Here is a 22,103-nt window from a genome sequence, read left to right on the forward strand (position 1 = left end):
TAGGCAGTTGGGGCCAATGGGCCATCTTTACCATCCCACCATGTTGTGAAATAGATAAGATGCCTGTGTTGTGCCTCTCTTTCAGCTCCCATGTGACCACGTATCAACATTGTAAAGTTGAGTGCCACTTGGTGGCCCTACCACCGGCCCAACCTCTACCGCTATCCCTCACCAACTGTGTAATTTTTCTGGCACCTGATATTATGGAGAAAGGTAATTGAACTCTCACTATTTCAGAGAATTGGCCTTTCCGAAGATTGTTGACCCACGCCGCTCTTATTACACTTTCATTTGTAACCGGTTCATCCAATAAAAGAATTTTCGTACAAAACAACATGTGATGGCTGATTCTGTTGAGCTGTATACCTTTCACAGATTTCTTCTTACTTAATGAAGTGAAACTGATTATTTGAGGTTCTGTATTTCAGTAACAGAAGGTTTAACCAGTTCCAAATGGAATCCCGCTGCATTTAATTTGCTCGGACATAATTGCTAATGCACATTGGCAGATGGAGAGAGCAGCACCATGGAGATACAAAGACATGATGATCCTTACTTTAGAGAAGAAGACTGACCGACTGTACCAAAGAGAACATGATATCAAGCTGCGTTATGTCACAATGAAATTATTGGTGTTATAACTGAAATTCAACAGATATAATATCACATAATATAAACTGATTGCACTGAAAGAGCATTCACTTATGCCTATTCGATAAAAAAATCAGTGTATAGGACACAGGGTACACTCCTAAGATCAGCTGTGTGGGCCGGTATGAACCAAGCCTGAACTAGCCATCACGTGCCCCATTAGGATGTGCCTCAGACCTAATTGTCACTGAACTCTACGTTTATGAAGGTCCTTAAAGTGCCAGGACTGATTTTACCTTTCCAGTCTAGTATTGTTGTGGACCACTCCAACATATGCCAACATGGAAACAGTCTAAATGAGCACTGTATTAGCCTCTACCACTTCTGATGCGAGGCTATTCCATTCATCTACCACCTTCTCAGCAAATTAAAACTTCCTTCCATTATATCTAAACCTCTCACTCTCTAGTTTTAGATTATGACATCTTGACATCTTTATTTCCAATCTTAAATGTATCTTTCACATAGAGGTCAAAATATCGAGAATACTTCTAACACATCATACAAACATCTTTCGGCTGGTCTTGTCTCAACATACCATAACGTTCAATTAATAACATGTTTAAGTGGTATAGAACTTCTAATTAGTTATTTAATTCCAGTAATTCTAATGATAGAAGACAGTAATGTAGCATAAGGCCTGGTCTAACCTTGTGTGCATTTTAACGCTCCATACATATATGTTAATTAGATGGTTATTTGCAGAATATTTGAAGACCAGCTTTAATTTGCCTAAATGAGTTAATCTACGGCAGAAATAGCTTTTAAACGTGAACGTAACCAGATATTATTTAATGCAATTGCTTCCTTAGAATTCACGACAATGCTGAGTTTTGCACACTTGAAATGTTCGTTTTCTTATCTTTAAAAGAAGCACGTCTGCTCTTTTCACACGACTGACCATGGAAACGTGACACTTGAAAATGGCCTTGAGATTTATGTGAATTACAACTCTGAAAAAAATGTCACCATGGATTTTCATCTTCAAGAGGAATCACACTCATCGGATCCTATTATAGACATAGCTGTGGGATATGATACTGCTGACTCCTGGTGTGCGCAAAAATTAAAGCCTACTTGCTAACCACAGTGTTATAACCCTTTTTAGATGTTAATCCTTTATGAGTCACTAGTACTGAATCGAAAGGTCTTTACATCAAAAAAACTAGATGGTCTATATAAAATTAGTTTATATAGTCTCTGTAGAATAAATTACTTTTAATTCATGACCCCCATGGAGTCGGTCCCGGGTTCGACAAAGGTTCGAACACACACATTGGGAGCAGCCATCTTTCCGTTAAATTATTCCTCCTCTTGTTATCTCTGCCTCGTTGTTAAGTTGCTGGTTGATGTTGATTGGTTCTGGCAGTCTTCGTAAAGGCGCAGTGAGGAAAAGGCAATATGTCACGTTCTGCCCAGGCTGCGGAGCTGCATATCTGTCTTGCTTCAGTTTCCCTGTTTTGCTTCGATCCATTCCTGGATTTCCTTTTGCTCTGTTCTGATCTTCCATTCCTTGCTTCTGCTTCAGCTCTTTGCTTCAGCTCTTTTCCCTTTATAAGGTGCGCCCCACCTGTGTGTTCTGTTTGTCTCAGTCTGCAGTCTAAGGTATGTCTCAGTGCAATGTGGTTTGATTTCGGTTTGTTTCGTACCACTGTCAGCAGGGATTAGCGTTAGGACCCACCGTCATTGGAGTACTTTGGCGTAGTGGTGGGCTAAGCATACTATGGCCATAAGATGTGACGGAATCTCCAATTGTTATCATATAGTTCTAGGCTAGTTCCTGTATTCATGTTTGTTTGTCTCTTATGTACCTTTGCCCTTCTTCCTTGTATCGTCTGAGGATTCTGGTTCCTCTCTCCTCTCCCTTTGTCCTAGTTTATTGGCCTATCCTTGCTTAAAGGAGAAGCGTCCGAGGATTCCGGCTCCTCACTCCTTCCCCTGTGTTCCTTGCCTTGTTCCCTGTCCTTTGTTGTGCCCTGTAACATGTATATCTTGTCTGGTTATGTTTTGTGCCTGGTCTCCCTGTCCCTTGCTTGTTATGTTTCTGCTATATCCTTTGCTTAGCTTCCATACTCCCAGCCTGCAGCATCCTGCACGTGATTCCAGTGATATGTTTCATGCCTGCTCCAGGGTGCCTGCAGGATATCACTTTGTTTCATTCTGGACTTCATCCGCTGCTATATCAGGGCGCTGGTGTTTGGCTGCACAACCCTAGGTGCTCAACACCCAGGTGAGTGTGGTCGCCCTGCAACCAGGCCCTGTCTAACTCCACTACTGCACTGTGACTCCTGCACACAATCTTTGGGCGCGCTGGGTCCTTTCAGTCATCTGTTTGGACCCAGTCCGTGACACAATAGCTTCAGGACAGGACATTTGCTAGATATGCTACTTCGGCAACCCTTTTACAGAAATAAATTATAAAACAAAATAAATATGTCTATGCTTTAATAGATGACTTAAAAGCTGTGGCAGTTCCCTCTTAACATAATGAGTCCATCGAAATTTATATTCCCAATTTTTTAAACATAAAAATCCAATAAAATATTTCTACAGTTTATATAAGAACAAAGAGGGGCAATAGCTTTTCTCTTGGTAGGCAGTCCATGGCGGTCAAGTAGGGATGGTAATGACTTGCTCCTGTCAAAGGCAAAACTTTGCAGTAGTCTGCGATACAGTATGCCCATTGAACATGGTACTATGCTTTGTGTATCTGCATAACAAACCCACAAACTGGAACCATCCCTACAGCTAGTGGTGTATTTATCTCCAATGCTTCCCGAAGCATAAGCCAGGGCAGTGTCACCAGCCACCCCTATGCACAACCCTCCTTGATGCTGGGCATTGAGATATGACATCATATCCCAGCACAACACTTCAAGGACGCGTGGAACTGAGTGGAAGGAAAGTGTTAATGGGCCACTTGTGGAGATCAATGATCTCCATTTTAACCAGACCATTGAGCAGTGGCCCTACAGGGAGCTGGATCCCCCAATAAGGCAACTGGCCCTCTGTTATGTGGCAGAAGGGCTCCAGCCTCCCTGGAACTGCTTACAGCTTCACCTATCATGCTGCTCTAGGTTTAGGTTGACTATTAAACCTAAATAAAGAAAAAAAAAAAACACTTTTCTTTGGTCACTGGGACTTTTTCATATTGATATAAGTTTTCTAAGATCACATGATTTATTTCTCTGATTCAGCTAAAATGTTTTGAGACTGTATGAACAAATTTATCTGTGTTTATGTCTGTTTTTATATCTGTGTTTATGTCTGTTTTTTTCACCAAATTAGAGTGTCTTAATTCTTCATAGGGAGATATACACAGTGTATTTATATCTATAAAATTATTTTTTTTTATAGATGCCCTTTTAGTTAATTGAAAGGAACATGATTTCCATGGTGGCTCCTCTACTTTTGTCAAACATGGCTTTGCCAACAGTATTATTGGTTCAATTGATCTTGATTACCTTAATTTGGCATTTGGAAGCCTGTGCTTTGTCTCCCTATTTCCCCATTTTGTATTCTTTCCCATTTAAAATAGTAAAAATCAATACAGTAAATCATTTTAAGAAGGGCGTTTTTGTTTTCCTAATGCTAATTTTATAGAACATTCTCGGTGACTTGTTCATTTCCCTAATGACCAGTTTTCTATTTCTATGTAATGGTCCATGAGAAAGATTTACATAAACAGGCTGTTGGGAGAAATAAGGCATTAGCCACTGTTGACAGTACAAATTATACCTCTTTAGTGGAAACATCAAAAAAATTTTTAACGTGTCATACATTTTCCTTGCATTCTAAGTAGCGTTTCACTGTGAAATGTAGCATGGTTATTCTCTAGCTGACTTTCTGGCAGCTTTCATGTCAGCACGACCACAAAGTAACAGAATGCATGTATCCATAAACTATCCATACACTGCCAGCTCAGAATTATACCCAGCAATTCCTCTCCACGTCGTTGGCATGCTGGACCTTCTGGGGATGACCTGGCATAGAATCATTAATCCAGATACAGGTGGGCTTGGTGGTGGGGTTTCATTGAATAAAATTGTGTAATTGAGAAATTTACACAACTATTACTTTAAATACTCAAAGGCGTACTTTGTTCTCCCTTATGAAAAATTACTGCAGTTTTTTCTGAAGTAATACTGCAGTTTTTTGGACATGAAAAAACTGCAATACTGCACTTTTACTGCAGTATTATTGCATATTTACTGCACTTTTACTGCAGTATTACTGCACATTTACTGCACTTTTTTTTATATACTGCAAACCTACAGTTGTACTTCAAAGTACTGCAGCTTTATTGCATTTGTACTTCCGTACAAAAATAACTGCAGTACAACTGCAGTACAGTGAAGTACAAATGCAGTACAACTGCAGTAAATGTGCAGTAATACTGCAGTAAAAGTGCAGTATTGCAATTTTTTCATGTCCAAAAAACTGCAGTATTACTTCAGAAAAACTGCAGTATTTTTTTTGTAAGGGCTATACTTTTATATTCCCTTAAATATGGGAAATATAATAAAATTAAGTTCTGTATGCTTTCTGTTTACTTAAGCTGTAGTGTAATCAATGTAATAATTAAAGTACATTAGCAAATATGTGATATTTAAATTTGCTATTACCTAAAAAAGGATCCAGAAGTGTATATCATTAACATTGGTTGTTTTTTTTGTTTGTTTGTTTTTTTTTTGTTTGTTTGGTTTTTTTTTTAGCAAAGTCACTTGATTCACATAGAAAGTATTCCTATAACATTGACAAGCGGTACAGTCCTCTTTGGGACTCAAATCTCTATGTCCCTTTCTCCTACAGTGATATCCCTATTCCTGTCTATATGATCAAAATAGTTTTTTGCTTTGAATGTATCATATGAACAGCAGAAATATGTTTATATATTAAATAGTGTAAATAATATACATTAGTATTCTAATAGACCCCTTATTCAATTAGACACATCACATCTCACATTTCATAAACACTTAAAAGTAAATCACATGTCTAATCAAACCCACTTAAACAAAAGATAGTTCAACTGCCCACTTGATGTACCCTCAGCTGTTAACACTGACAGATAACCATATCATGATGGGAAGGAAGAACGGAACTGGACAGTGCCAAAAGTATGGCCACCCGCGGGGTGTAGCTTTAGAGCTTTGCAAGGAAGCCACACGAGAACTACAACGTTGCTGCAGAGACCTCCATTGATTTTACATCTCTTTGAGCTGGTCAAGAAGATCAGAGGATCTCCCTACTGGCTTGCGATCTCCACTGTCTGCAAGAGTGGGGACTGTCCTGGAAAAACCTGCACTGTAGGGTGGTATGCTATACATATATTATATATACGTATCAGTGAATTGTATAAGTGTTGCTGGACAATCTCCAGATGGTTATAATTTGATGTGCAATTTAACACACAGCAGGAACAATTCAATATGGTTCTATTTACATGTTATCATTAGCAAGACAACTGCCATTAGTGTGCAGAGAGATCCAATATTTTCTTCTGCTGTAGTTATCTATTTTGTATGTTTAAATATGCTGTTTTCTGGCACCAGTTTTCAATCTTTTTTTTGTGGTCATAATATAAACAGTATTCTTAGTGGAACAGAAAACGAGCTATTTTAGCAACATACAGTCCTGCCAACTTTTCTTCTTATGCAAATTACTAATCCCTTTCCATATGAGTAAATAATTATTCAGCAGAGAATAAAAAACTTACCTTACTGCACACCAGAGATAAGACTTACAATTGAAACCTTTTTTTTTTAATCAAAGGATTATTTATGACAATTAATTCTAAGTCGGCTTTGAGTATTTAAAAATAGAAAAAAAATATTGTTATTGGTTTTGGAAAAATAAAACAAATTTGGGTAAATTCATAGTTACGCTAAGTCCTATAGCTAATCATTACCACAAAACACAGTTTTGGCTGCTGTCATCTCTCATCTCAAATAAACATGCCTGCTTTTATGGTTTTATTGCGTGTCCCCTGGGACCTTCACTTCACTTCACTAGAAGACCATCTTCAAGCTGTAAGCCCTCTTAAAGGGACTCTCCAGCAATCATGTGCATTGTAATGCTTACCTTTAGCGGCTAAATGTGTAATTGTTAAAAAAGGGCAAAAAAAAAGAAAAAGAATCTTAGCTAAAGTCTTAACATCAGAATAACAACCCAGAATATCCCATACACTCCAACATTACATGTCCAAATCAGGACACCTGTGTTCGGGGGGTTTAGCTAAGGGCAAAAAAGATTGGAGTTAGGAGTGGGCAGGATCTGAGGCATCGCCACCCATCTTAACCAAAGAACCACCTCATGGAAAGCAGCAGGGCCTCATGAGGTGACCACATGGGAGCTGCAATGGTGGTCTGGACGTCCTCCATATTGTCCAGAGATCTCCCTTGTAGTCAGCCAAGTGAGCAGCCGCAGAGGACCTAAACCTGCCAGTTTAAAACAGAATAAGCCACTGATTACTGCATAATATATGCCAGAGCAGCAGAATCAGAACTTCTTCCCTGGATCTGTACAAGGATGAATTACTAAGAGGTGAAAAAGGTTAAAGAGTAAAATAAAAATGTAAGCAAATTGTTGCCAGATCAGTTGCCACCAACCTACTATCCTTGTTGTCCTTACTACATTTCTCTTCAGGGTGTTAAAAAGGTGGCTCTTGTAAATTAAAATATAAAATAAAACATTTTTCTTTATAATAAAAACATTTAAGAGATCAGTTGTCACCAACCTACTATGCTTGTTCTTAATATATTTCTCTTTAGGGTGTTAAAAGGTGGCTCTTAAAAATATTTTATATTAACATATATAATAAATCATTAGTCCTTATAATAAAAACATTTTACATTTAAAAACCTCAAATGAATGATCTATGTACTTAGCCTTACTGGAATATTGGATCAAATGACATACTGACTCCACATTCCATGAAAACATACATTTTGTTAAGAAACAAGGTTTTTTGCCCAAGATCCATTATGGAAAGAGGCCTATATATAAAAAGGAATTTTCTGCTTGACCTTGAAATGCGATGACAGCAACAGAGTGTAAAGTTATCATTATCATTCTATCAAAACGAAGATCCTGTTAACGTGTGACAGCAGAGTGAATTACTGTGGATTGGCTTTCTAACAGTTGCTGTTGAAGGTTGACCTGTAAATATAGACCTTCTAACCTTCTGAGAGAAATTACTGAAAAATCGCTGTTCTTCAGTAACATTCTAAAAACATTTGTTTGTAGCGTATATAAACCATTGTTGCGCTAAATAAGCTAACCAGAAAAGGGAAAACCTGGAACATACGAACCTATGTTATTCATTTTGTTATTTACTGATTTTCAGTGGGTCACACCAGGCTAACAAACTGTTTCTAGAAAAAAAATCATCATTTACCGATTTATAAAGAGGACATAATAATCAGTGCATAGCAGTTTGGACGGAAACAAAAGATGAGAAGGGTCCTGGGCAAAGAAGTTTGCGAACTAGAATACAGCATGGCAAGAGTTGAAGTTGAAGGACATCACTGTCTATCCCACCCAACTATCTCAAAAGAGAAACAACTCTAAACTGTATCACTTGGCAGTCTCGCAGCACACATGCTTTAGGGTAATCCAAATACACATCTTAAAGCAATTGTATCTCCTTTTTAGTCCAAATTACACACAACTAAGTTACTTATATCAACTGGATGATGTCATGGGATTTTGCTTTTAAAACCCTTAGCCTATTTTTACACAGGGTTTTCAGCTTAGCCATCACTGCCAACGACCAAGTCGTTGGGTTTAACGGAACTTTATAATGTAAAGTTAATATTAATCGTCCACTAAAATATCTAAAACTCAGAAGGTAGCATAAGTTATTCTGAAGCTTAGGGTTCGGTACAAAAGTAGCCCTTAAGTTTTCACTTTTAAACTTAAAATGATTCTGTTCCACTATTCCTGGTCCTTTTAAATAACCAAGCCTTTGTTAAAATTTTGTCTTGTTTATAATTTTGCTTGATCGCGTAATTATCATGTGACACATAACCAGAGGCCGATAGGTCATCACCATTGATAGAGTGGAACAGCTCCTTTCATTTGAAATATAGGGACAGGTAATGCATGCTCTGAGTATGCCTAGCCCTATACAACTCACCCTGCGCCCCCCACAGTAGGGTCCATAAGATGCCACGTGCTCAACCCCACAATGCCTGGCGCATCAAGGGTTACTCACCGGAATACAACATTAAACGTTTTGCAATTCCACCCTCACAAATCTCATTACTTTATTGACTTTATTAGCATCTTGTTTAAATGCCTTCCAAAGAAAACAAAACCTGCTGAGAATGTTTTCGTAGCTGTTTTCTGTCTTTTGTGAAACTAAATGTGTAATTTTAGCGTTGGCTTCCTTTAAGTTTACCATATATTTATAAGACCATTATAGCTAAAGGCACAAAATAATGCGGTGCCGTGTGGGAGGTTATACATGAAAAACTTGTGTACGTATTTAGTTCTCCAAAGGAAATCACAGTCAGAACCCATTATCTGACTAACTGGGGAGCCACAAAAACTGCTTGAGTGCATTAAGTTAGTTTAGTGCTCCAATTCTTCTTCTGCACTTTCTGCAGCTATCTGCCTTCTTGCTGAGATAATTTCCACATTAGGATTAAGCTGAACAATAGACACATAGGGATGATTATACATATTTTTTTTTTTTTACTTGTAAATAGCTTTACACCCATCTATTTGTCATTTAAAAAAGATGAATATATTTTCCTTTTACAAAACCATTTGAAAGAAATAGGAAGTAAAATATTCCTCTTAACAAACAGAATATGGCCATGATACTATGTTGAATGGAAATTAGTTCCCATATATCAGTTACATATTAACAGGCCTGGAAATGCTAATGCTGTCCGACAGTGCCCCATACTCGTCCGATCGGGTTCAGATTGTGTGTTGCATTGTGCAGCCGCACATGGCTATACCCGGCCGAACGTACGCCATCAGGCAGCCACTGCGCCTAAAATAACTAAGTGGTCCTCTTAGTCATTGCCAGTCTGGATCTATATATTACCATACTTTGGAATCTTTAGTACCTGGCTACCCAGAGCCCCCTCCTTGCAAGATGCGGCCAGGACTACCTGCTAACATTAGTGGGTGGTCCCGCTGCCATTGCAGGTGGTCTTACTGACATTGGTGGGTGATCCAACTGATGCCGGTGGGGGTTCCCACTGACGTAGCAGGTGGTCCCACATTTAAGGGAGAAATGAGCTGGGAGTGGGGAATTTCAGCACCCCAATCCCGTGACCTGGAGGATTCAGGTTCCAACCCGTAGAATTGAAGAAGTCCAGGCGAAACTCGGAGAGTTCCCAGGTATGCATATTACCCTTGTTTATAAACTGATCTGTTTGGAATTGTAGCTAATGAGATGATTAATGTCAGATGTAGCTTATCACTGCAAGAATGATTTGATTTGGGATCAATACAAATTAAGAGATCTCAATATGTAGAGCTTGGAGGAAAGAAGAGAGAGGGGAGATCTGAGACATTTAACTACATAAAGGGGTTTAACAAAGTACAGGAGGGGAGTCTATTTCAAAGCAGGATAAATGTTAGAATAAGAGATCATAATCTATAACCAGAGGGTCAGTGGTTTAAATGTAATACAAAGGAGTTTACTTCACAGAGAGGGTAATAGACAAATGGAACAATATCCCAGCAGAATTGGTTGAGGCAGACTAGATGGACCGAATGGTTCATGCCATCACATTCTGTGTCTTTATGGTTACAATAAATATATCTGATCACTTTAAACTGACAACTAGTCTCAGTGTTTTTGGAAATCTCTACAAAAGTTTTTCTCAAATACATTTAAAGAGAGATCTGGGTTATAGGGGTAAAGATCTAGTCTGAATGGCCAGTTTGGGGGAGTGTAATAAGAGTAAATGTAATGGCAGACTTGCACTGACAATTTTGGGCCAGCTCGGGGGGGGGGTTGCCCCTCGGCCCCCTGTGCCAGACTGCTCCTAGGCAAAGGATAGATAAAGGTGTGCAAAAATCAAAAATTCCCACAGTCCCATAGAATAGGTGTGACAGTATAATAATATTAAATAAAATACCAGTTCCTGAAACTTTAACCAAACTCATTGCTATGACCTTCCAGAACAGTCTCTAATTCAAATTTACACATTCCACAACACAGTGACACCCTTGGGTATTAATCTCATGCATAATCTATTATCTATGTTTAACTGTAAATTTAATGATGTGTGAGATTACATTCTCTTCATTTCTACAGTACAGATAAGACTAAAATGTCTTTAAATCCTCACTATATTTTTTATCTGTCTTTAATATCTTCCTATCTTACAATCAAGCAGAGGGGCCTTCATTTAGGGCATCATCCTCCCTAATGCAATTAAATAAAATGTATTTAGCATTGATGAAATGCTATAAAATTAGGGGATAATATCCAAAAAAAGCCCAGGGAATATATCATAGATTTTACATTTTGGTATTTTGATATTATATATTCTCATCGCACCAACACAGCATACAGTTTTCATAACAGCCTAGATGGTACCGGCATCATGTACACATTTGGATCTATTCTACTGCCGAACAGTTAACCCGAATGACCAGGATCAACTGAAATCACATAGGCTTGCATGCTAAAACTTGCAAAACAGTTATTTATATTTACCAATATGAAGGTTGTTTGAGAGTGCTTGTGAGTTTCGATTAGAAGAGTTGCAGGCGAGGGCATGCAAGTCCATGAACGTTTTAATGAAAAGTGCCAAGTCCTCTCTTGAAAACGCACAAAATCAAGTAAACATCATCACCCCAACAATAATTTTTTTTCAAAAAAAGAGCTAGTTCTTAAAAAGTGAAACATCAAGCCCCCAGCACCATCAATTAACCAAGAGAGTGCCAATGGTTGATCCCTGTACCCTATCCACGTGCTGTGGAGGATAGTAATAATAAAATAGTCCCCAAAATATACCCCCTTACTCCTATACAATGCTTAGGTCGATAATGTACAGAAATGTACCCTTCAATGGCCACAGATCCTATCATGTTCCTCCCCCTTACCCTTATCACATAACCTGTGAGATAAAGCAATAAAAGTAAAATGAAAACCTAATGAGAGGGTTAAATGTTTTTAAAACCTTTGGAGAGGCACAGAGCAAATCCTGTCCCTATCCCCTCGACCTAGGGACTTAGCATTAAGTCGCTCTTGTTTGGTGGGGTCCATTCAAATACCCTTCAGGATGCAACCTGTGGGAGGCCCATCCAGACCTCCTCATTTCATAAAAGGGTACTTAATTTATAACTCCGTCCCATCCCAGCAGGAATAAGTTGACTATATTTGAAAGTCGGCAGTAGTGAATAAGAAAATTGTCTAAATTGAGCAAGTTTATTAAATTCGCCCCAACTGCCAGCTCAAATTCGCTCAACCTTTAGTAAACAAACGAGTCTTCATAGGGTACCCAATACCATGGAAAATTCTTATTCTTATGCATCCTAAATTTTCTTGACAAAGGGAAAAAACGGAAAATAAATTGTGGGTTGTAATTAGCCTTTTTAATTGTCAGTCTCGTTTGGTGATTTACGTAAGCCTAATTCTTAAATAAAAAATAAAACTCTGACCTTAAATGTGGCAAATGAACAAACAATTCAGTGTTCTATGATGTTTTCCTATATGATGAGAAATGTGTTTCCATGGTAACACGTCCCAGGTAAAACGTTCTCACAACCTCAGTTTAATGTGATTTCATAGGCAGGCGATCGCTATTTGTCTGTGATATTAAAGGTGAAGAGCTGGCTATGACTAATACATTTCTAAAATAAGTAGATCCTATTAACTGAATCTGTGCCAGTAATAAAATTAACGGGAGCTAAAGCAAAGCAGGGAATGTGGAAAACAGCAATATCCAGAGCCATAAGAACATAAAAATCAATTAAATAAGCCAAATAGCCCTAGATGAAATGTGGAAAAAATACTAAAATAGACAAAATTTGTTACAAATTTGCTCCATTCATGGCGTTTCTACCCCCCCCCCCTTACTGGTAAACAATCTTGTCCGTGGCTGCTCCACTTCTGATGAACCAAAAGTGTGGCAGCCAATGCCAACTGCCAACTTGCTCCTATCACAGATGTTATATCGTCCCATGCAGTCCCAGGAGTGCAGTTGGGTCTTAGTAGTCCCTAACGGCTTTGTGATGCACAAGTGAATTCTCTGATACTGGCATTTATGACATCTGCAGCTTATGAATATTATAATTATTTATTATCAGGCAAAACCAAATGGCGAAAAATTAAACAACAGATCTGTACTCTTCTTTGATATTAAGTAAATACGTGCTCACTGGAACAGGTGGGTATAGGTCAGAAAAAGTAGAAGACCTCATAAACAACATACTTGAAGCCATACTTAAGGGCTCCATGAGGGTAATATTAGGCTAGGTTTCCACTTGGTTTTTTTTTGCTAAAAACGCCCATAATAACGCCAATTCAGCCACACAGCGTTTTATTCGTGAAAAAACGCTGAGGCCAGATGTTAGCTGTTCTTCAATAGGAAATCGCACAATGCCATATCCACTTGGCGTTTTTCTGTTTGCCGTTTTTTCAGTCCTCTTTGGCGTTTTTCTGCTTTTTTGGGCTCTGTGGCAGTTTTTCAGAATCGCAGCATGTTGACACTCTGGCGTTTTTTGCAAGGAAATCTTGGCGTTTTTCTCCAATAGAAGTCTATGGGAGAGAAAAAAAACGCCATGAAAAAGCCATGTGGGTTTTGCCTTGGCGTTTTTTATGGCGTTTTTTTCCACAGTTACAATGCAGAGGATGGACCCGGTATCTGTGTGTCCTACGAGAAATAGGCTGGAAACAAACAGTTTCACACAAAACAAAGTTCATATTGAATTTTACACCATTTGGAACAAACATGCCATTACAAACAAACATACCCAACCGGATCCTGCCTGCCAAAAGCAACAGCAAACAATTTGCACCATCATTTGGGGCCGATCTTCCTAGAGGAGCAGACATTCGGAATAAAGCATTCCTTACAAACCACAGAAAAGAGACAAAAGGGTCCGCCGGGGCGTTTAAGTAGAACTCTACCAAGAAAATGACATCAGGAGGGGGCAGATACTTGCCATTTATCCTAATCCCTTTTAGCTGGGTGACAATTCTAACGTGTAAAGGCTGGAAAAACTGCCTAAGGTCAAAAAAGCAATTTCCACAGAAAGGCTAAAACGCCAGAAAAAACTCCAGAAAAAACGCCAAAATGCAGGAGAATGCAGTGGCAGTTTTCTTGGCGTTTTTCCTGGCGTTTTTCATCAAGAAAATAACGCAGGACAAAAACCCAAGTGGAAACCTAGCCTTAGACTAACTTCATCAAACAGTGGTTGCAGCACCGTTCCCATTTATACCTGGCTTCTAAACTATTCTGGACTGGTATGAGGAGACAGCAACAAGTGGTTGCAGTAGTCGCGACCCCTGCAAACCCTGTAGCCATGCCACTGATTGTGTACCTGGGTACAAGCCGGTGCTCGGCAGACCGCGGGCCAGATTCAGACCCCCCACACAGCGATATACAGGTAAATTAGGCCAGCCGCACTCAGTAATCACCCCATCAAATACGATCCACAAACAGGTATTGGTGAACAAAGTATCGGTGTCTTATTTATTATTTGTGAATAGTAAAACAAATCAGAGCCGGACATACTTCATGTGTTTCACACAAAGTACTTACTCATTAGCTTAATTGTCTGGTCCTGAGAAGGCATTAAATACATTTACAATTAAATACATTAGTTAATCAACAAGTGTATGTGTAATCTAGGAAGAGTCAAATCAGACTTTGCAAAAATTTTACTACTGATGGACTAATATAAAGTATATTCTAAAAAGCTGAAAAAGTTAAAAAGGTGTACATACATAGACCAAAGCTCAAACATGTAGACTTACATTACGGTGAAATGTGATATATGTTATATATGTTATTTATGTAAATAGTACTAAAACACAAATTCTGTGTTTTATATACACAAACAATAAAAAAGTGATTAAGATATAAGAAAAAGGCTGAAATGATACTAAAAATACAAATATATATACAGCCATTAACAATCACAAGTGAATGTGAAATAAATCACAAATGAAAAAGCGTGTAATGAATAAAAATGAAGATGCAACAGGCCAAATTGAAAAACATGATAGCCTTTAAGAAGGCTTCACAGCTGTGTTGAAAGCTCCCCAAACAAACATTTAAATATACAAATAAAAATTAGTTAAGAAACTAATACAAAATAATGATAATTAAAATACACATAAAAACAAGTAAATACCGTATTGGCTCGAATATAGGCCGCACTTTTTTCCCCCACTTTAAGTTTTTAAAGTGGGGGTGCGGCCTATATTCGGGGTCTAGCGCCCGACGCAGGCAGCGGGGTTAGGATACAGATCCCCCGCAGCGGTGCAGGGGACCCGCATCCTAATCCCCGATACGCTCAGACAGCCTCCCCTGCCAGCACTTCCCACGGGGTGGGTGCCGGCACGGGAGGTTGTCTAGGTGCATCGTGCGGACCGTCCGCACGATGCGTTTTACCTCTCCCCCCCCGACTTACCGGAGCAGACTCCCGGGTGTCTTGCGGGGCCGGCGGGGGACATCTACGCAATACGCGTATACAACTTCCGGTGCCGGCACTGGATGTGCCGGCACCGGAAGTTGCATACGCGTATTGCGTAGATGTCCCCCGCCGGCCCCGCAAGACACCCGGGAGTCTGCTCCGGTAAGTGAGGAGGACAGTGGCAGCATATCTCGGGTAGGGAGGAGGACAGTGGTAGCATATCTCGGGGGGGGGAGGGAGGACAGTGGTAGCATATCTCGGGGGGGGGAGGGAGGACAGTGGCAGCATATCTCGGGGGGGGGAGGGAGGACAGTGGCAGCATTTCTCGGGGGGGGAGGGAGGACAGTGGCAGCATTTCTCGGGGGGGGACAGTGGGAGCATATCTCGTGGAGGGAGGACAGAGTGGCAGCATGTTTTTGGGGGGCTTTTTCTTTAAAAAAGCACCAAACTTTTAGGGTGCGGCCTATATACGGGGGCGGCCTATATCCGAGCCAATACGGTATATAAATAAATGCATACTCAAAATAACATTTACCTTTATGGCAGGATCACTAACTGGCACGGAACTGTTACAGAAGAACTAGCTACTATTAATATCCTAAATAGTCAGTTAGTTTAATTAATGAACATAGCAAGCTACATAGCAAGCCAGATACATTTTATGTATATAGCTAATGGTGATAATAAAATATATTTATGGCCCTGTGGAGAGTAGCTTTGGATATCACACTACTCACTATTAGGATGACTCTCTACTACTAAAGTTACTATACATACAAGCATCTGATATAGAAAAAACGGAAGTGGTTAATAGGAAAGATGCCTGTGGCCGCAAAACTCTCAGTTTGTACAAAGCTTGCAATAACCTATTCAACTGGAATAATTTCCATTAGATCTAATTCAGAAAAAGAATTAATACCCCGGGGCAATTGTGTGCACATTTTAAATATCCCAAAAACTTCCTTGTGGCACAGTTTCATGAACATGTCTCCTCCTCTAACTAATGGTTTAATAATATCAATGCCTTGTGAAACAAAAGAAGGAGGTATTACCTCCTACAGAATTGTTTCAGGGAATAAAAGGTAATCTCCTTGCTTTACTTTGTTCAAACCACATTTAATACCCTCTATTTCGAAGGTGCTGACAAAGGTCTAAACCCTGTTCCACAAAGTCTTATTGTTTAGAACAATTTCTCTTGAGTCTAGTAAATTGTCCTGTGGTCATACCCAGAATGGAATGAGCAGGATGGAAAATGTCCTTGTGAAATGTCTTGGTGAAGATAGGCCTTAAAATGGGGTGAGCAGCATATACAGTATATGTACAAAAGTATTGGGACACCTAATCATTACATCAACAGGGACATCCCATGTATGTAATTGGTCTCCCCTTTGCAGCTATTACAGCTTCCACTCTTCTGGGAAGGCTTTCCACAAGATTTTGGAGAGTTTCTGTGGGAATTGCTGCCCATTTAACCAGTAGAGCATTTGTGAGGTCAGGCACTGATGTTAGATGAGAAAGCCTGGCTCGCAATCTCCGTTCCAAAGGTGTTCGATGGGGTTGAGGTCAGGGCTCTGTGCGGCAGGTCAAGTTCTTCCACACCATCCAACCATGTCTTTATGGACTTTGCTTTGTGCACCGGGGCACAGTCATGCTGGAATAGAAAAAGGGCCTTCCCAAAACCGTTCCCACAAAGTTGGAAGCATAGCATTGTCCAACATTTCTTGGTATGTCCCCTTCAGTATACCAAGACATTTAAGACAAAGCTATGCTTCTTTTTTTTAACCGACTTCCCAGGATTTTGCTGTACTAAAGGAAAACTTCTCCTTCTCCAAACAGATACTTTGTTTCTTTCATATTTAATTTTGTCTGTAATGAACTACTCTTTTTATGCAATGAAGTTGACCTTTCAAGTTTTTCTTTTAACATGGTCAGTTGCTGATTAAATTCCGAAAACACACTTGATCTTGCAAAACAAATCTTGCAAGTGATTATTAAGTCCATCAAGCCAAATGAACATTTTTGTCCATGACTTGGTTCCACAGTCTTCAAATTCTTTGCTCTCGTGTATAAATGAAGGTGATTTCTGGATCCTTTACCATCTGGGGATATATAACGTTTGCACCTAATTTTCTAGGGAAGCAATATCCCACCATACCTTTGTCTCCTTGATAGTAAAATCCTCCAACTGTTGAAACAGCATGTAGATATCCAAGTCCTGGACAACAGACCGACCAGTACCCATGGATATGTGAGCAGCACTTGTCTATCAACCATTTCTAGACTGGAGTTACAAATAGTGTCAATTGTGGGAGTGAACGATCACTAATCACCACAGCTTTTTATAAAGTTTATCTGAAATCCAAAGACACAATCAAAGTGAAAGCTGGTCATCTTAGTACTAAGCCAATTTACCACTGCACAGGGGTACAGGCCACTGCTTTGCAGACTGAGGGTCGGATTCAGTGATGTGCATGTAAAACAGGTCAGCGACACTTGACAATCAAGATCAAAGTGATGTGGTGTCTTAATTATTATTTGAGCATGGTGAAACAAGTCACAGAGCCAACACAGCTTCACAACTGCAGCTCCCAGTCTCTCAGTAGTCTGATGTTTTACACCGCTCATTGGCTGCTTGAAGCAGCCAATCAGTGGCAGGAAATTGCTGCGCCCTTGGAGCCTTTGCTGGAGCCAGTGCTTACTTGGCAGTAAGTATATCACATGTCATGGGAAGAGTTCAGCCAACAGATGGGGGATGGGAAGGGACAAATATATACTGTATCTGCTCGATACTTTGAATTTGATGAAGATGTGTGCATGACCAATGTTATAATCAAACAATATTGTATATTATGGGATGTACACAAGACTGCAAGAACAACCAAATGTTCTAATTCAGCGGCTTAGAGCACATTGTTATTGATACAAAGGAATGCTAATTGTAACTTCTTATAAGATTGGATCACCACTATTTAATCAGATTTTTCAATTCAATGCTGTTTATGGATTGAAAGACTACAATTAATGAGAAAAGTGTACTTGTCCACTCATTTCATGGATTACAGAATTTTTTCAAGACACCACAGGAAGCCTGTGACATGCTGGGTTTAATTAGTCTCAAAACAAGTTATGCAGCAAAAGTACATTTTATATTAAATCCGAAATATAATTAGCTGACTTCCAATCATGAAAATGAAACAACAGGCCAAGTAAATATCATATTAATTTAGAAGACATGAAATATGAAATAGGACCATGTTATAAATCACAATTGTCAAATAAACCCCGTGCAACACATTTTAATTGTGCATAATATTCTAATTAGATACTAATTGGGGAAAAATTTTATTTGAAACACTGAAATTGTAAAAAGGGGGAGTCATTCACAATAGGCGATCAGGCCAATTTCAGCAAAAAACTTCCAGTGAAGTCAGTGGGAGATCTCAGCTGTTTCAGGGTTTGATGGATGAACTCAATGTGTAAAGATACTGTGGTGCAATCTGCCACAGCCGTCTTTGCAGCCAAATCATTTCAAAACTATTTGTTGTAATTGTGTGCTGACCGTGTTGAAGAAAAGGAGATCATTCTTCATTCTCACAGGTTCCAATTATAGAACGAGTATATTTTTTATTCTGTAAAGGCATATTATACGGACATTGATACTACATTCTTATCTTTGGGAAAATTGGAAACAGAATCAGGAAGTCAGCGGGGTTACAATTAGCAGCTTTAAAGGTCCTCCCCAAACGAGACAACATTTTGACAGCTCCAGTCCTAGTCTTCCAATATTTCTACATGCATAGAAGTCTGTGAGCTTCCCTGCAGACTAAATTTATAAGACTATTTTGACAGAACCTACGTTTAATGTTGAAGGGACAATTATACTTTGCTATATAAGTGTCTGGATCTGTTTATGACTGGAACAATATTGCAATTTCCCCAGCCCTCAACCATGTGTAGCAGGTCTCTATGTGAGTGTGATGGTGTAGCATACAGGTAACACTCCCCCTTCACATTCTCCTTCATTGTGATAACAGAGTTATACTTGCCCCACACACCAAGAAGTGGAACAGCACTCAAAGAACAGGAGAATGCTCATTGTTTCTGAGAAACTTCCTTCTCTGTGTAGAACAATGCTTGGCTAGAACATCTGCTACAGGATGCTACCTCTAATTGGACATTCTGGCCAACATATCACCAGTGGCCAACTTTGTCTCCCTACCCATGGTCACCCCCCAGACCTAACACTGTGTTGTGATTGGTTTCCTATTCCCTTCATCCCTTTGATTCATTGCTTACCTGGAATCCTCATTTGTCTTGTCTATGTTAATGTGCTTTTATTGATGGCTTGTGTGTATAGAGCCCTGTGTGCTTTTTCCTCTTTTACTAAGTCTTGTCTGGTTATTGGGGAGGGGGGATTCCTTTGCAAAAAGCTATACTCACCTCAGCTGTCTGGAGGTTCAGGACCCTCCAGTGCACTGAGAAGCCGTAGTGTTTACCTGGAAAGGGAAAGACCAACGACAGCCAGGTAAACTATGGCTCTGATAGGGTCCAGTAACTCACCCCCTAGGTTCTGTCACAACTATGTTCTGGAATAGAATTGTATATTTGTCTGCAGCCAGCAAACTCTGAGAAAAATGGTGCCACCAGTCTCAGTAGAATCTTTGCTTCACCATATCCCTGTCATTCTTGCCTGGGTCATGACATACACGTTGCTTGTCCACTAATCAGTGTTCTTTGCATACTGGGGTTGCTTTCAGCTTCCTTTTCTGGAACATTGTTCCTGGCTCTGATTCCTAGTTCCTGGTTGCATTACTGTGATAAAAACCTGTCCCCAGACCCTTAGCTTTGGACCTTGGTTTTTCTGTTCTTGTTCGCCCCTCTGGTACATTGGTTTGGCTTGACAGATTATCTGATTGTAGAACCAGCTTGGACTCTGACTTTGATCCAGTTTTGCCCTATTATATTCTGTCTGTCTGCCAAGGTCTTACCACAGTCAGCTGGCCTCAGTCGGCCAGTTCTAGCCGCAGACACCCAATTCTTGCCAAAGATTCTGCCAAGTGTTCCCGCAGTTTGCTGTATACTCCTGCCTTATATAGGTTGGCAGATGCACCTTTAGGAAGGTGAGGGTGGGCAAAGAGGGGGCATTTTTATAGTAAAGGAAAGGGAGGAGAATGTATATGTAGGGAGGGTGAGGCCGTCTCATGTGTCCTTTAAGGGATTACATTACGTGTGATGGGAAAGGCGCCTGTGTTTGGGGGCTCTCAGAAGTACCGGCTCTTCTGAGGACGGTTATGAAAGGTGGTCATCGGAGGTATTATGAATATTGGGGACTTGTTCCCTCTGACAACACAAACGACATACCTTCTGCAATACTGACAGATGTTTTCATAGGTCTTATTAAAGGGATAATGGTAATGTTATGATGCTTTATTTTCTGTATTCCATGCCACAGTATTTAATAAAAATGTTATGGCCAATTAAAAATCCACCCAGTGAGTCTGTGTTTTTATTGCTCGAGGTAAAAGATGAGCCAATACACAGTGAAGAGTTATTGTTCACTGTTATTATTCCTTGTATTTTCTATAAAACAATATTCTTACATTATGCCACAAAACATTTGTTATATACTGTAATCAGAATTTGTTGGCCCATACCTGCCCTCTCACTGCAAGCCGATAGCACCGCATACTTACATTTACCGCTAGTCAAGTGACAGTGTGGCAACAAATAGCCTCTTCCCACATACCCGTCACTGATCCTGCTTAATAAGATTGTCTTACCTTTGAGCTGTTATGCTGACATCTGTGAGTTCCAGAAAACCATCCATCATCTGAGCATTGGTCAATGTCGATTTTCTGAAGGTTTAGATCAACTTTAAGTACGCCCCTGAAATAATGAACAATAATTATTTTTGAACTGTATGCAATTTTACAGTCTATTAATTATTTCGTAAACATGTAAATTATAACTCTTAGGATTACATGTTAAGGCATAACATACAGCAATACAGTATCTGTGCAAGATATACATGTATGGCACCGCTAACAATATAGCAAAATAATATACTCAGAGAAATAAAAATACATGTGTTGAATATTTAGTTGCAACCTATTTATGTTAAGGAAGGTTGATAACATTCACTCCTATAATAATAATAAACAATATAAAATAAAGAGTTCCTGTATACAGTATATCCGTCACTTTCCTTACATGCTTTCCTACTTGATCTTCTTAACTGAGCTGAAGACATACGTGCTAACGAGGTGGTCTGCCTATATACTTCTATAGATACTATTTATTTTTTATGATTTATATTCATTTTAATGTTGAAAGGACACAATGGCGCAGAAGGGTTCTTTCTGGGGCAACATGTTTATAAAATGGAAACTGGACATGATACTGATCCAAAAAAGAAGTAAAATAAAAAGAATCATACCCTTATCACATGTTTTTTTAATATTTATAGTTTGAATTTGAATATTTATAGTTAGAATAAAACCAAGAAAACTGAAGGTGTTGGATAACTTCTCCATGAGGGAAAAATCTATAATCTCTAATGCAAACTTCAATGTCAAAGGAAGGCTGATTCACAACTATTTCATTATTTAAACCATTTCAATATTTCTCAAATGTCAGTATTTGTCATATGGATAATGTTTCCTTGTAGGTTGAGTCAGTGCTAAAGATACAGTAACAATTCCAACTGCATATTGGCGAGAGAAGAAGATGTAAGTGGAAAACAAATATTTAAGAGTACAATACATAAAACTAAATACATGATCCTGAAATTGATTTACATATATTATGAGACCAGTCCCAGAGCTTTGCCTCTA

The 22,103-nt window shown here is 39.3% G+C and overlaps 1 protein-coding gene across 1 annotated transcript in view; it reads right to left on the bottom strand.

Annotated features, from left to right (window-relative positions):
• The window catches only part of LOC149287208 (metabotropic glycine receptor-like), an 82,180-nt gene that overhangs the window by 47,945 nt on the left and 12,132 nt on the right, over window positions 1–22,103 (bottom strand). Inside the window, exon 2 of the mRNA XM_089493191.1 lies at window positions 21,051–21,156. Coding sequence (XP_089349317.1) covers window positions 21,051–21,156 — 106 coding nt within the window. The remainder of the gene's footprint in view (window positions 1–21,050; window positions 21,157–22,103) is intronic.

Source organism: Sceloporus occidentalis, unplaced genomic scaffold (genome assembly GCF_023333645.1).
Source record: "Sceloporus occidentalis isolate IW3139 unplaced genomic scaffold, rSceOcc1.0.p SCAF_63, whole genome shotgun sequence".
NCBI classification, from domain to species: Eukaryota; Metazoa; Chordata; class Lepidosauria; order Squamata; family Phrynosomatidae; genus Sceloporus; species Sceloporus occidentalis.